Source organism: Trematomus bernacchii, unplaced genomic scaffold (genome assembly GCF_902827165.1).
Source record: "Trematomus bernacchii unplaced genomic scaffold, fTreBer1.1, whole genome shotgun sequence".
In the NCBI taxonomy this organism is placed as follows: Eukaryota; Metazoa; Chordata; class Actinopteri; order Perciformes; family Nototheniidae; genus Trematomus; species Trematomus bernacchii.
This window is the reverse complement of record NW_022987648.1, coordinates 16,897,576-16,912,555: the sequence shown is the minus strand read 5'-3', so window position 1 is coordinate 16,912,555 and position 14,980 is coordinate 16,897,576. Positions and strand designations below refer to the sequence as shown.

Here is a 14,980-nt window from a genome sequence, read left to right as displayed (position 1 = left end):
AGATCACTCCTGTTTCTCATATTTTCTTTATAAAAGTGCCTTAAATGTTAACAGAAGAGGGTTGCGCTCGGCTGGGAAAGCAAATATCCTTTTAGAAAGCTAACTCCAGCCCACATCAGATGATAAATGCAGCGAGCAGGAACAGTTCATAAAGAAGTTTTGCGCGCTATCTGAGGAATACTAATGAGTTTAAAAAGAAGACTGTCTCGGACTATATGTACACACACACAAAACAATATCCTTTTATGAAGACATCTTAAGAAACTGGCTGACACAAGGGACACACGATGGTTACAAATGTCTTTATTTGAGTTTTTGGCCACAACATGGTCACCCTCATACAATTAAACACCCAGAACATGCCATTGAGCTCAAACTTTAAACATGCCTAAGTTCCTCTCTCATTATAGGCTTGTGTTTCTGACATCTCACAGTCATTACACAAATAAAAGCCTTTCTTAATCAATTCATTTACTTATACATTTGCACAGAAATGCTTGGAATATGTGCAGAGAAAAGTACTGTTACTCGCATCGTGCAAACGCCTCTTTGGATACTGGGCCAATACAGCTACACCAAGCCTTGATGATCATTTCCAACTTTACACTTGCCATTGCATCATTTATGCAGACAAGATATTTCAAATATGGGTAAATAATAGGGATTTTAGGTAAAGGAAAGTAACACAAATAAAGCATGATTCCTGGAATTCATTTCCTTTAAAACCAGGCTAAAGGCACTGCATTTGCCTGAATACTGCATCTATCCTGTTAATGATGTACGGTACATTGTCTAAAGACCAGTTGCATTCATTTCAATGACAGTTCTCCTTTTCAATCAGCTAAAATGGTCAGCATTCTGGCTCTAAAAATAGGTTTTATTTTATAAATTGTGTTAGGAAGACGTCCATTGGTGTGCTATTTCGTAATTCATTGATAATATATGGTGCTTTTGATGTTGCCTCTTCTGGTTTACATGATGTCTTGCTGGTGCTGTGTGGACTCGCTCACAACCTGAGGAGGAGAGAAGAGGTATTGTAAATTGTTATGATGGAGGGAAAACATATTCATTATCTATGTCATAAGTGCAAAGTGTTGCAGATAATGCGTGAGAGTATTTTCCGTTAACAGTGAAGCAGGTATTGTTTGGAGTGAAGTGCCTGGGTGAAGTGATTGTCTGGGAAGAACAGATGCCAGTGACAGTAAAGGTGCTTTATGGGAGCCAGTGTGGGGTATTGATGTTCAATCATAGGAGTATATACAGGGCAAACTACCAGATTTACTACGTAAACAGGCCAAAAAGGTTTTTGCAGCTATGATTTCAAATAGGGCTGGGCTATATAGGCAATCCATTTTGTGATATGAGACTATATATTGTCTTATCTTTTGGATATCATAAAATGGCATACATGTTGTATTTTCAGATTTTTAAAGGCTGCATTAAAGTTAAGGATGTACTTTTATGAAACCACCAGTCTGTTCTAGCTCTTCTTTTTGTGTCAATATGTTCATCAGAAACCAAATGTTGTAAATATGTAGTGAAAGCTACAATGGTCAATTCTACAATACCACTGCAATCATAATATTGATTTATTTGCATAGAAAATATTGTGATTTAGTTCTCTCTAGATTGCCCAGCCTAGATTTCAAACATAGATTGCTTTAAACACTCTGTGGATCCATCATGCTGTCATGGCAACATGCAAACTTCAGTCTGTTCTATAATGAAGTCTGGTAGTTTTTTTCAGCCCTGACTGAGAAAAAGATAAGGGAGGTGGGATATTAGTGAGTAACTTACAGACTGGGCACTAGCGCCCTGGCTCATAGAGAATTTCAGCTGTATGAGAATATAACAAATACAAATAAATCAGCTAGATATTTATAGATTAAAAACAGTTAATGCCACAGTATATATTGCTTTGGGTGTTCTGGGGCTGTATATGATGTAGGTGTATTGTATGGTATGCGTATACACATGTAAATAAACATCGGTGAGTGTGTTTGCGCTCACACCTCGCCATCGCGGGTTTCGATGGTCTTGATGAGAACAGTCTTCTTGGAGTGAACCTCTGAGGAGCGCTTGTTCTGGGACTCAGGACTGGTCTCTGTAACAACACATCCACACATTATACTACTTCATTGACTCACACAATAAGCGACAGGAACACACAGCTTGAGTACATATTCAAACTCATAATGAATGAATCGTGGCTGAAACCTAATACATTATCTTAAATTACTGCTTTTTACTTTAGGAGCCACAATGGGGGCGAAAGTGGAAGTAATTAGAAGAGATTAAATGCACACTTGAACTCTTAATACATCAAGCAAATGGGCTAAGTCATTATTGATGTGTGGCTTGGTGATATTTGCCCCAGTGCATCAAAAAGCCACAAAGGTTTCCTGACATGTCATATATCTCCCCACAGTGGTCAGAATGTGTCACTGCAACATGTAATGCCCTCAAAATAGCACCAGCCATATACAGTCACAAGCTATTATTAGTCTTTTTCTTATCCCCTCATTGACTCGTTTGGAACGTGAAATTGTATTCGGTTATTATGTGAGACATGAAGCACGTGTAGTGTTTTTCCTACCTCTGAATCCAATAGAGGAATAAGCAGATTGGGAAGGCATGTTGGTAGTGATCCTGCAAAAAGAAGAAAAACCGAGTTCAGCTGGTAATAGGAGGGGAATCAAAATGACAGACTTACTGAAAAGTCAGGTTATGACAGCCCTGGGACAGATGAAAGTAAAGACACTAAAGCCTTCTAATATCACACACATCCAAATGTGAATACCACACACACAAACCTGCTCTCCTCTCCCTCCAGCAGCTTGCGGTAGGTGGCGATTTCAATATCAAGGGCCATCTTCACATTGAGAAGGTCTTGGTACTCTCTCAGGTGACGAGCCATATCGTCCTTTAAGTCAATACATAAAATGTTATATTGTCTGCTCAGATAAACATCACACCAAGGACAAACGCAACAGAGTTATATTACATTCGATCATATATTTGTAATAGCTCTCTAAAAACACAGGCATTGTTCCCATTGAGTAAAAGAATATCCGGAATTGTGGACCAGTTTGATGCGGCTTTCTATAACCTCATAGATTTAAATGGCTATAGTGCATGAAGTCAATGGGGTAGTTACCTTCATCTTAGCAATTTCTTCCTCGAAACGAGAGATGCTATCCTGGTAACCAGAAGCCTCGCGGCCCGTGCGGTCCTCCATCTCTCTCATCTGGCGCAGCAGAGACTCGTTCTACAGGGGACATAGACATGAAGTTAGAAGTGGGACAAAGGGGTCTTACCCAGAATGAAAGCAATAGAACAACACAGAGGTTGCTTTCAGTACTTACGGTGCCCTTGAGTGAGTCGATCTCACAGGTGTAGGACTGGATCTGGTGCCTGAACTCCATTGTCTCCTGCTTGGCGTTACGCAGAGCATCATTGTTCTTATTCACAGCCTGGCTCAGATCAGTCACCTGAGGAGAAAGGGGGGGTTGTATCAGCTAAAGACCACACATGACCTGTGAGTGTGTGTGTGTGTGTGTGTGTGTGTGTGTGTGTGTGTGTGTGTGTGTGTGTGTGTGTGTGTGTGTGTGTGTGTGTGTGTGTGTGTGTGTGTGTGTGTGTGTGTGTGTGTGTGTGTGTGTGTGTGTGTGTGTGTGTGTGTGTGTGTGTGTGTGTGTGTGTGTGTGTGTGTGTGTGTGTGTGTGTGTGTGTGAGTGAGCTGGCTTCCGCCCTACCTTAGACTTGTACCACTCCTCAGCCTCTCCGATGTTCTTGGCGGCGATGCCCTCGTACTGCATGCGGATGTCCCTCAGAGCAGCGGTCAGGTCGGGCTTGGACATGTCCATCTGGACCTGGACCTGAGTGTCCTGCATCTGGCTCTGCAGCTCATGGATCTCCTGCAAAATGAGAGGTGAAAAATAAATAAAGTGTATGAGGTTATGAAACATTTTTTTTTGTAAGGGGCAGAACAACATGCAAAGTCTTGTCTACATTAATCACTTATGCCAGCACTTGTACTAACTCGACATTAAGAAAAAAGGAGATTTCAAACTAAAACGAATCAATAAATCAATGTATGGCATCCAACATCAATGACATTTACTAGAGAGAAAATGTGAAACTGCACATTTGCCCAGTGACACCATTTTGAATTGTAATTCGAAATGAATATTCAAACTTTTTACAAATTGTAAGCTTTGGTTTCACTCAGCTGTCTCCTGGTCTAACCAAAAGATATAAAAAGCTTTGCATCTGTTCACATGCACACATTCTTTTTCCTTTTTTTCTTTCTCCTTCTGTCACACACACACACACAAACTAACTCACACACACACACACAGCAGCTGACATGCCCTCTATACTAAATGTCAGTTCAGCATTTCTGAGACGTCAAAGCCAAGGCAGAGATGATAAACTGATGGTGAGGCACATAAACTGTGCAGGCATGTGTCACGGTTTTGTCCTTTGATGACTTTGGGTGAAAGTGCACCAAAATATCTACGGCAGTTATTACATTTGCTTTGCTTCCATACTGCCCGCATTGTTGTGTAGAGAGAGAAAGTGTTTTTGCATCTACATTTGCATGATAAATATGCTTTATCATCTGTGGGTGTGTTTAAGTGTGAAATATTTGATCTCTTTGAAGAGTTGCATGCCTACAGAGCCTCAGATAGTGTTTCCATACAGCCGTGCACAGAGGTGTTATATGATAGTAGACAGTACACACTGTCCTACTGACATACATAGTAAAAACATACGGAAGATGTGGTGGACTGATTGTAAGCAGAAATACTGACATATTTTAAATCAAATAAACAAATCAACAGACCTCTTCGTGGATCTTCTTGAGGAAGGCAATCTCCTCCTGGAGGCTCTCAATGCGCCTCTCCAGGTCCAGCCTGGCCAGAGTGGCATTGTCTACATCCTGGATACAAACAAAGAAACATCAATATTTTTTATTAGAACCACTGAAATGAGTAAGAGTTCAGGGGGAACAAGAAATAAGGGGAAGAAAGTGGTTAAGAGAATAATCAAGGACAGTTGTAGTGCTTCAGTTTTTACTTCAGGCTTTGAATATAACATATAAGAAATATTGAGGTATAATGTTGTGATTTTGCGGGATAACAATACATACAGCTCTGAAGGCAGAAAGATTGTTCTCAGCCTCTTCCTTCTGGTGGACCTCCTCCTGCAGTCTAAAGAGAAAAGAGCAAGAAGAGTTGTATGAAAACACATCATCTGTGTTGGAGAGCATGGCTTATTCCCCAGAGACCAATTACCAGACACAGATAAACTAGTTACCACCTCTCATTCTTCCAGCTATCGGCTCTCTGTTCTTTTTAGAACAAGAATAGAACTGACTAGACAATGACACATCGTATAACTTTTATTTAAAGCCATATCTACACACACACTCACACACATTTGCTCTTTCAGCCCATGTGCAGCTGCTGTCACACTGTCAGTGTCAGAAGGGTAAGGGAACAGAGGTCTGGCCCTGGCCGCTGCTGTATCCAGGCGTGAAATGTATGCATATACTTCAAAGGTATCTTAAGTCTCTGGTATTCCACGGGTTGTTAAGTTTAAATCAATGCAGTATTTTTGTTTTTGGTCTGTGCTTTTTGTATGTAGCAAACAATGTTATTTTTTCGGTTTCATTGGCAACAATTTAAATTGGCTGCTGGAAAGAAAGTGAAAAGTGAAGGTTTGTGTCTGTGATGTGTGTGTTTGAATTAGGATGTTTGTGAGTGTGTGTGTGTGTGTGTGTGTGTGTGTGTGTGTGTGTGTGTGTGTGTGTGTGTGTGTGTGTGTGTGTGTGTGTGTGTGTGTGTGTGTGTGTGTGTGTGTGTGTGTGTGTGTTTCTGTATACACGTACATATAAGCTCGCTGTCGCAGTGACAGAAATACAAAATTCAGAAGGCTGACCTAGTAGCTGCAAATAGCCCAATCAGAGATACATCCACATTTAATCTCACTCTCTCTTTCTCACACTTTCTGTCAGAAACATACACTCACCCACCCACACATAAACACAAATAAACACATATATATAAAACTGTCTTTAGGATTTATGTAATGATTATTTTCATCAAATTTAAATAACAAACTCTGTTTATTGGCTGTCTGTCTGTCTGACTGCCTCAACTTTATTCCTATGGGCCTCTCTCTCTCTCTCTCTCTCTCTCTCTCACACTCTCTCTCTCCATCTCCCTCTCTCACTCTCTCTTCCTTTTACTCTGCCATGTCTCTTGTCAGCAAATTTAAAAAATGCCGTTGTTCAAAGCGTGTGGACTACAATACTCATTGAAGTGCAACTTGCCCCAGTCACATGCTTGGAATTTACTTATTTTATTGTATTTATTTGGGAAACACTTTCTTATTTCTCCTGCTTTTCATTTAGCACAATTTCTCTTCCTAAAAAGCATCCAGCAACGAGGCATTCTGTTTTGGGGGTAGACTAGTAAACAAGCTGTTGCCAACCTGGAGGTCGAGATCACCCGAGGTGTCACAAGAAAAACTTGAAAGGTCATTGTACATTAATTCTGCTACAAATAGTTTAACTTGAGCTTGTTTGAAGACTTTTCTCCAGTTGTATGTCTCTTTGGTTACACTGCTCACAACTCAAAGACATATCAAACCAATGACAAAGGTAAGGAAGCAGGAATTGCTTTACTTTAAAGCGTCAAAAGGTCGGAAACCTCTGATGAATACAGCTGTAGAAAAAGTCACATGTGACCAAAGACCCTTTCTAAACTATTCAGTTATTCATTATTTTTCTGGAACAGTTCCTATCAACCACTCCTTAATCTTCAGCATCATGTGAGTCATTCAACTATTTTTCATTATGTATTACCACCCTTTAAAGGTGCATCCATTGGTTCACATTAAACCATCCACTGGCCTACCTGAGCTTCAGTTTCTGCAGGTCATCAGCCAGGTTGTCTCTGTCCACCTCCACGCGGGCCCTCTGGTTGCTGATGGTCTCTATTTGCCTCCTCAGCTCCCTCATCTCCTCCTCAAACATCTCAGCTACCCGGCCGGGCCCCTCGCGGCCCTTGAGCTGCTCAATCTCCACCGTCAGCACTGCATTTTGCTGCTCCAGGAAACGCACCTTCTCGATGTAGCTGGCGAAGCGGTCATTGAGGTGCTGAAGCTCGGCCTTCTCATTGGTCCTTGTGCTGAGGAAGTCCTGGTTCATGGCATCGGCCAGGTTGAAGTCCAGTTTCTCGCCGGAATAGGCGCGCATGGATGAAGAGGAGCCGTACCCAGATCCCCCAGCACCAGAGGACACCCTGTAGCCGGAGTAGGATGGAACACCGGTGCTCTTCACCTCATAGACTCGGGAAGACTGGTGGCTTGCAGCAGAGCGGCGACCACCAGCTCCTCCGGAAGAGGAGAAAGAGGATTGCATTGGGGTGGCCCCTACGCCAGAGCCGAAGGTGCGACGGTACGAGGAGGCCGACTGGGCCGAAGAGGAGTAGGACTTGCTCATGGCTGGTTGACTGTTGGGTTGTCTTGAGGTTTTGATGGAGCCGCTTGTGGTGCTGAGAACCAACTGTCCCACTGGGCAACTGTGAGAGAGCTTTAGTGAAGAAATGTCAGACACTGAGCGCAGCTATTTGTAGATATACCACACCCACTCATACCCCAACCCCTCCTGCCCGTCCACCCTCTGTCACCATTCCCCTGTCTGTTCTTCCACTTCCTCCTACACTGTTCTTAAACCCCATTGTGTTAATTGATCACTGCCGGAATTGATCAAGGTCCCAACCCAACGTTCACCATAGATCTGTTCTGGATATGGCTTAAGATTGGGAAAACATTTTGGAGATGTCCATTGAATTCAACGACAACATAGAAAGTAGAAATGTTACCCCAGGTTACTCTAATTTACTACTTTCATCATTTGCAAACTATAAATGAGCAACACTGTAATGTTGTTTTTATTTATAGAGAATATATAGGAACTTTTTTAAACAATAATATGAAATATGCCTGCTTTAGTGCAACTTTAGTTTCATTAGGTCCTTATCACTGTGAACAGAAAGCACTTTTACTAATATGACTCATTATTTTTGGTCATTCATGTTGCCTATGAAATGTGTAGAATAATAAATCATAACCTATTTATTTTTATATGACAAATTAAATTGTATATAAATAACCACATTTTAAGGAAAACATTATATATATTTTTTTGTAAATCCATTTGATCATCCGTTCTTTTACAGGCTTTTCCTCCATATCTCCTCCCCCTCTCTACAGCCACTCATCTTTTCTCCAGCCCCTCCTCTCATTCCTCCCCCCATCTGCCTGTTGCGAGCCCTCAACTCAGCTGTTGAAGGGTTCGGGTTTCAACAGTTGGGAAGGGCGGTGGCCTTCAGTGTATGTGTGGGTGTGTGGGTGTGTGTGTTAGTGTGTGTATATTTCTTTCATAAACACTATCTGAATACCATATCCTGTGGGCATATTATCTACAGGGGAGCGACAGTCTATATGTCGATATACTTAAATAGATCACATCTAATTTTAAGTCAGTTTAAAATAGCTTTGCATTTTTGAAATAGGCAAGGAATACTTACCGTAATTCAGTTTGAAGCTGTAACAGTAATACAGAATCTGGATCATGAAAGCACATACATGTTTTTGATATACAACTGATGTTTTTTTTTATAAATGACATCTTAATCCAAGCTACTTTTCAAAGCTTAAACTTTCTTAATGTAGTCATTTACATCCCATAAAACGAATCACTTTAGAAGCGTCTTAATGCTGCGCAATATGATTTATGTTTGATATGTTTTGAATTGTTACCCTGCCAGTAGTTTTGGAGCTACAATCGGGTTATGTGTTTACCCTTGGTTACATAAGGAGCAGAATAGCCTGACTGATAGCGCTACTGCTTGGAAGGTCACTTACACTCTCCATTTTATCATGAGTGGTCTCCACTAGACTCACACAAACACACTCTCTGTGCATGATCTGGATAAATGCATTGTTTGAACAGTTTGTAATACACATTTTATCAAGCCGTTTGTGTCTTTATTTGACCAGGTTTACAAAAGTATTCTACCAGCTAAAAGCCAACAGTCCCCACACATTTATTTCGTTAAAGTTAGTAATATGACCTGGTTAAAGCTGAATTTATAGCATATTATCACCCTATAAAGTTGCTGCAACTGCCCAAATACAATTCCAACAGACACATGGCAACATAAGATTGGATATATATCTTGTAGTCTAGTCACTTATTTTGTTAATGTTTCACTAGTTATTTTAAGTTTAGTAATCGGCAGCTATGGTGTGCTCCATGGGAAATTAGAATATTTGTGTGCCCAGACATTTTGACTGGAACCGGCCCTGGAAGTTGGATTTTAGACTTGGAAAGACAGGAGAATCTGTTCAAACTCGACCTCAAATTCCAAAATGGCTGTGCATAAATCAACTAAGTGTGTGTGTGTGTGTGTGTGTGTGTGTGTGTGTGTGTGTGTGTGTGTGTGTGTGTGTGTGTGTGTGTGTGTGTGTGTGTGTGTGTGTGTGTGTGTGTGTGTGTGTGTGTGTGTCTGTGTGTGTTTGAATGACAGTGTTTGATGCTATTGGTCTACAGACATTGCTCATTTCTGACAACCACAGCGCTTCACAGCTAAAATGCAGGCCCAGGCTCGTGAGGCATCTCTGTTCTGCCATATGTCTCACTGTCTCACTGTGAGTGAATGTGTTGATGTTAATGTTAAAGATAATGGCGATGATGACAACTCTAGCACTGTAGGATGCTAAACATATCTTCGAGAACTAAATAGAGGTGTAACATTTGTTCAACTTCCTACACAAGTTATGCATTTAAAGGTCCTGCATACCCATGTAGGTGTTTTCAATTAATCTCACTGATTGCACCTCAAGTCATGTTCAAACTGCAGATTTTACAAAACTCTTTGGAACAATAAGAATAATAGTAGGGTTAGTCGTCCAGCCCAAACGAGTGCATCGAAACTAACAGGAGAGTAAGGGAGATGTCAATCAAGCCTAGCTTGAACACACCAAAACTGGTCAATTAGAAAACATACTGTTGTAGTCGACAGAACAAAAGGTTCAAAAAATACAATTATGTTATGTGTTTTTTTCACTGAAGTGTGTTACAATGGTAACGTAGAGTGTTAAGAGTGAAGTCTTTCAACTGTTCTTTCTTGAGTTTTAGCTGTGACAACAAAAATGCAAGTTGTTTGTCTCTATTTTGGCAGAACTTCTAGAGACATCTCTTCAAAGCATGGAAAACAAAGTAGTCTGCCTTGGCCTGGTTCGCCCAGACAGAAGCCCAGTTTGCACTTTGGGAGATCACTGCAGATGCCACAAAAACTATTACATGGTGTCGGCCCTCAAGAGCAGCTTTGAGAGTGGTGAGCTTACTCACAAACCCTCAGGCTGACAGTCACTGGTTGACACTAAGCAGGCTGGCCAGCTCTTCTCTGTACAAGGACTCGACAGCAAGCCATCTGAAATCATGGACAGTATGCTGGATGCCTGGATCTCATGGAAGAGCACACCAATGCCTCCTTAGGCCATTCTGGTGGGTCCCCTACCCCCTTCCCACAGTTTCACATATCTCCTAACCATAGTGGACAGGACCAGGCCATGGCAGGCCGTCCCGCTGTCTTCTATACTACCACCAAGGAAGCAAGGCTGATCCGACAGGGGTCAATAGTTCACGTCCAATTTATTGAACACAGTCACAGAGAGCCTAGGAGGTAAATAACTCCACTGTCTTCCACCCACAGGCTAACAGGCCATAAGATAAGTTTCATCGCTCCATGAAGTCTGCTCTTTGCGCCAGTCTCCATTGGGGTATAGAGGCTTTGATTCAATGTAATCATACTTCTTCAGTCTTCTCTAGTTGCCCACTATTTAAACCTTATGTTTCAACTCTTGCAGGAATATCTGTTCTTCTACCCCAGTTGAGTGTGTAACCTAAGAATGACTCAGCAGTTGGCTGCCACTGAAGCATCCAAATGTTATCAGACATTTCAATGTGTGATTAATGAACTCACACACACTTCTTATCACAATGTTCTGCTGCAGTGGCTGAAGTAAGTCACTTCCAGTTTAGGAAAAGTGTTCCATGCTTGCTTTCATGCATGCACACCCGCACAAAGCCGCCCTATGTTTGGTTTGTTTAATCGGAGCGCACAAATGTAATCCAGAAGGGCAATATAACTGCATGCAAAATTAATTAAAAAAAAATTCTAGTTTAGATTTTTACGAGGACAAAATGTTTGGCAGTAGCTTGTGCAAATCCTTTATGACTATTCCGAAGATTTAGAAATGAGAATGAGACAACAGAAGTGTGTATGGGTGTCATATGTATCCATGTGTTCTGTGTGGTAGTAGAGTTCAGGGGGGTGGGAGTTTGTGTGTGGTCGTGCATGTATTTGCATTTCACAGAGCACAGTCAGCTGCTAGGGGTGTCAGCTCTATTTTTAGCTTTCCCAAAGGATCATGGGACTGAAGACAGAGACAGACACCAGCTACAAAAATACAAATTATGACACTGCTTTTACTGACATGTCCTGGGACATCAAATATCAAATGAGATAACATACAAATGGTGTCAAAGCACAACTGTGTCATAGGAAATATATTACAATCAGAACAAAATATATACTTTACACCAATAACTTGGAAAAAAATGCCCGGTGATACTTTTATTTAACCTCAAATACATATTTTTAAGTTAACTATAATACCTTTATGCCACTATCCCAATAATTTGTATTGCTGTCCTTTGTGGGTCTGGGTTACAGGCCATTGAGTTTGCTTGTTCCAACACCAAAGGCCCATTTTGTCCAGGTAATCTCCCAAAATAGATAAGGAATCAGTGCTGGACTTAAGAAAAAGTGATGACACTTCCCCCACAAGTGACTTCACTTTTAAAGGATTGTATGAGTAATTATTTAAAACTGTTTCCTATTCCCCTAAACTCATATACCAGAAGTGACGTGAAGGCTTTTCACTGCAATGGATTGCATTCAATAACCTGATATCATCATGATGTGACTTGATTTGATTATTTCCTGTTATGACTGGAGTAGTCATCCTGGAGTTTCCCTGTTAAAGACCACCCCATCAGCACAGCACAGAATATGAGCTACCTATGTGTTGCCTGACAACCCCACACACAAGGGCAATATCTGACCTATAGCCGAGAAAATTGCTCTTAAATTAGCATCCAGATCTCTGCACGGCTGGAAACACAGACACACAAAGTCTGAGAATACCAACAGTACATAGCAGTCGTAATCTGCCATGCCAATTTGCTATTTTGGGAATGCTGCATAATGTTCTAAATATCAGCAGACCTTTCCACGGCATTTTATTTGAAAAAGTAAATGTATTAAATTGGATTATACAGTAGACATTTATATTCCTATTTCCTATTCCTACTTCCGATTCTTTAAAGAATGAAAGAATGACTCAGTCAGATATCATATTCACTCATTAAGTTGATCTTGAAGCCCACTCCTCCCGCTCCTTTTACAATCACTGCCAATGATCCCGCCTGGAGTATATGTCTCAAACCAACATTAATAAAAACATTATTGTGAAAGGTCAATTTATCCCGACATTTGTACTTTGCTCATTCCACACATCCCAAGGGTGGGGTATTTGGGGTTAGGGTGCGGAGCTCTGTGACCTGTGGAATGCTCACGCAGTCTGGAGCCAACCAGTGTGGATGACATGATGGTAAAAATGGCATGATGGGAAATGATTGAGGATCCTCTTTTATTCATAGCACACGGGAAACAAAAATATATATATATTTTAATAACATGGACAACATTACATAAACACCCCTACAGTATATTATTCTGTGTTAGGGAGAATAAACACTAAGTTGTACAGACTTACTGTATCTCAGATCTGGCAGCTGCAGAATGTGATAATAGCGGCAGTCTTACAACGATAGGAAGAGAAAGCAGATGTGAGAAATTGTGAAAATCCTATGATGTTTTAATATGATTTAAATAGTGTGTATAGGTGAAGGGTGTTCAGCTGGTTTCATCCATCATAAACACTGAATGCAAGTTGCCCGGTAACCAACCAAACATGCATACACACATGCCAATGAGTTGAGCTGTCGCACAAGAGTGACACAAGGACGAACAGATGAGAGTAAAGGAGAGAGGAACACAGAGGTGTGTGTGTTTGCTCATTGGTGATCGCATGCAAGCGTGAAACATGGAAACTGGAACATGTTTTTAATAGACATGTTTTAAGAGCAAATTTGTTCCAGTTCTATTTTAGATTTTATCATAGGGTTAGGGATATGATATCAAATGCCAGTAGCAACACAATGTGCCTGAGGCCAGCAGCGGCATCAGATCAAACCATGAGATGCATGACTCATGCTAGATAGAGCAGCCCCTTCCTCTTTATCCCAGTCCAGCTGCCCTATATACCTATGTGAGTCAAATGAGAACTGCCCCCTGAGAGGACAATGCACACTTAACATTCAGCCCAGGTTAACTCATAGAAGATTAAGCGATCATGATCCTCTGACATTATCAGACATTTATTGCGTTCTATGGTATTCCAAGGATAGGATTACTTTGGGAATATCAGAACCAAAGCCAACAGTCTTTTATTGGGCGGTCAGTACATCTGTTAGTTTGCTTAGATTAAAAAGTAAGAGCTTTGCTGACACAGAGACGTTTTTTCTTTTAAATTGAATACAAATATTTTCAAGTTCAGATCTATTTCTATTTGAATTAGTATTACTTTTCAGTCCTTTTATTCAACATGTTTTTGTGCTCTAAATGTCGCATAATAATTATTCACCTGTTACATCATACAGCTCTTTGCTTCCATGAAATGCTAAATGCTCAGAAGGCAGAACAAATAACTTGACTTAAATGACTAGACTATTATTCTGTGCAACCTGGAATAACTTGATGGGCATGAAAGGTGTGTACATGGTAGCCTATTCAATTGGGCATGACACTGAGAACAATGCAATATCAACCCAGGTGTATTGTGGCCAGGTTTCAGGGCTTTACACTCAATATCAAAGTACTATATTCACTGCAGGGAAGACATTTGCATTACAGTATTTTATCAAGGGATATACACTAAGTTAGAGCATAGTTGTGTTTTAACAGAACTATGTCATTTGTATTTTTGTATTATTTGTTTGTATTATTTTCTTTTGACCTTGTGTGAATCCGTAGTGTCCTGTTTTTCAAGTTCACTCTGTTGCTGCTTTAACTCCTGAATTACCCCACTGGGATACATAAAGGTCAATTGGATCTTATCTTAGTTCAGTTTGATTTCTGTCTGTGTTTTAATGAACACAAGAGGGAGCAAGAGGACAACTAGGACTGCTGTGACACCATTTCCTCAGTGGAAATGTGGCTCTCTTTTCCTTATTTAGTGCAATTCCAATCAGAATGAATCAATTAAGGTACATAATGAAGTATTGCTCCTTCAATAAGATAATTCCTTGGTGCAAGATCGCAAGACAAGTTGTACAAAGACGATAGCTATGATTTTAGGAGCAAATAGTTTAGTGAATAGTCTAAGTTATCCCACTTGACATGACCCTGGAACTATCTAGTTAATGAGATTACACACTTTAAATGTTCTTTTAGATTAAATGGTATGTTATGGTACATTTTCCACACATTGGATCTTGGTGCACTGCAGTCTCACCTGGGCTGAACATGTGTAGGGCCTCATCATGTACCTTTGGGATAGCTGCTGTTAGCAGCCCTCCTTCCACTATTATTGTGGGGAAAGCTCATTTAAAAATGTTAGACTATGTAAAGAAAGCTATTGTTCGTCAACAAACAAACATAACGTTTAAATGTCAGGTATCTAGGAAAACAATATAGGCTATCTTAGACACATCTTAAAGACTATCTTAAAAACAGCTATCAAAAATAATTGAATTTAAGCCTCAAAGTAGCAT

At 40.6% G+C, this 14,980-nt stretch overlaps 1 protein-coding gene across 2 annotated transcripts; it reads right to left on the bottom strand.

Moving 5' to 3' along the window:
• Positions 1–286: 286 nt before the first annotated feature.
• On the bottom strand, positions 287–7,603 carry LOC117485833 (desmin-like). Of its 2 annotated transcripts, none has more exons than XR_004556245.1 (10): positions 6,927–7,513; positions 5,156–5,216; positions 4,850–4,945; positions 3,756–3,917; positions 3,366–3,491; positions 3,158–3,268; positions 2,814–2,923; positions 2,597–2,649; positions 1,798–2,104; positions 287–1,013 (listed from the first exon to the last, which is right to left on the bottom strand). XR_004556245.1 is itself a non-coding variant. In XM_034134542.1 (10 exons), the coding sequence occupies exons 1-10, from the start codon at positions 7,511–7,513 to the stop codon at positions 972–974; spliced, it is 1,440 nt and encodes a 479-aa protein (XP_033990433.1). In that variant the 5' UTR covers positions 7,514–7,603; the 3' UTR covers positions 287–971. The 2 variants fall into 2 exon arrangements, 1 of the variants encoding a protein (XP_033990433.1); XM_034134542.1 differs by having other exon boundaries at positions 2,013–2,104; positions 6,927–7,603.
• Positions 7,604–14,980: the final 7,377 nt, after the last annotated feature.

Coding starts and splice junctions, on each gene's coding strand:
- LOC117485833 (XM_034134542.1), bottom strand. CDS start 7,513: ATGAGCAAGTCCTACTCCTCTTCGGCCCAGTCGGCCTCCTCGTACCGT. Junction 3,918..4,849: donor TCAAGAAGATCCACGAAGAG/GTCTGTTGATTT, acceptor CTCATTTTGCAG/GAGATCCATGAGCTGCAGAG. Junction 2,924..3,157: donor AAGAAATTGCTAAGATGAAG/GTAACTACCCCA, acceptor ATTGACTTAAAG/GACGATATGGCTCGTCACCT.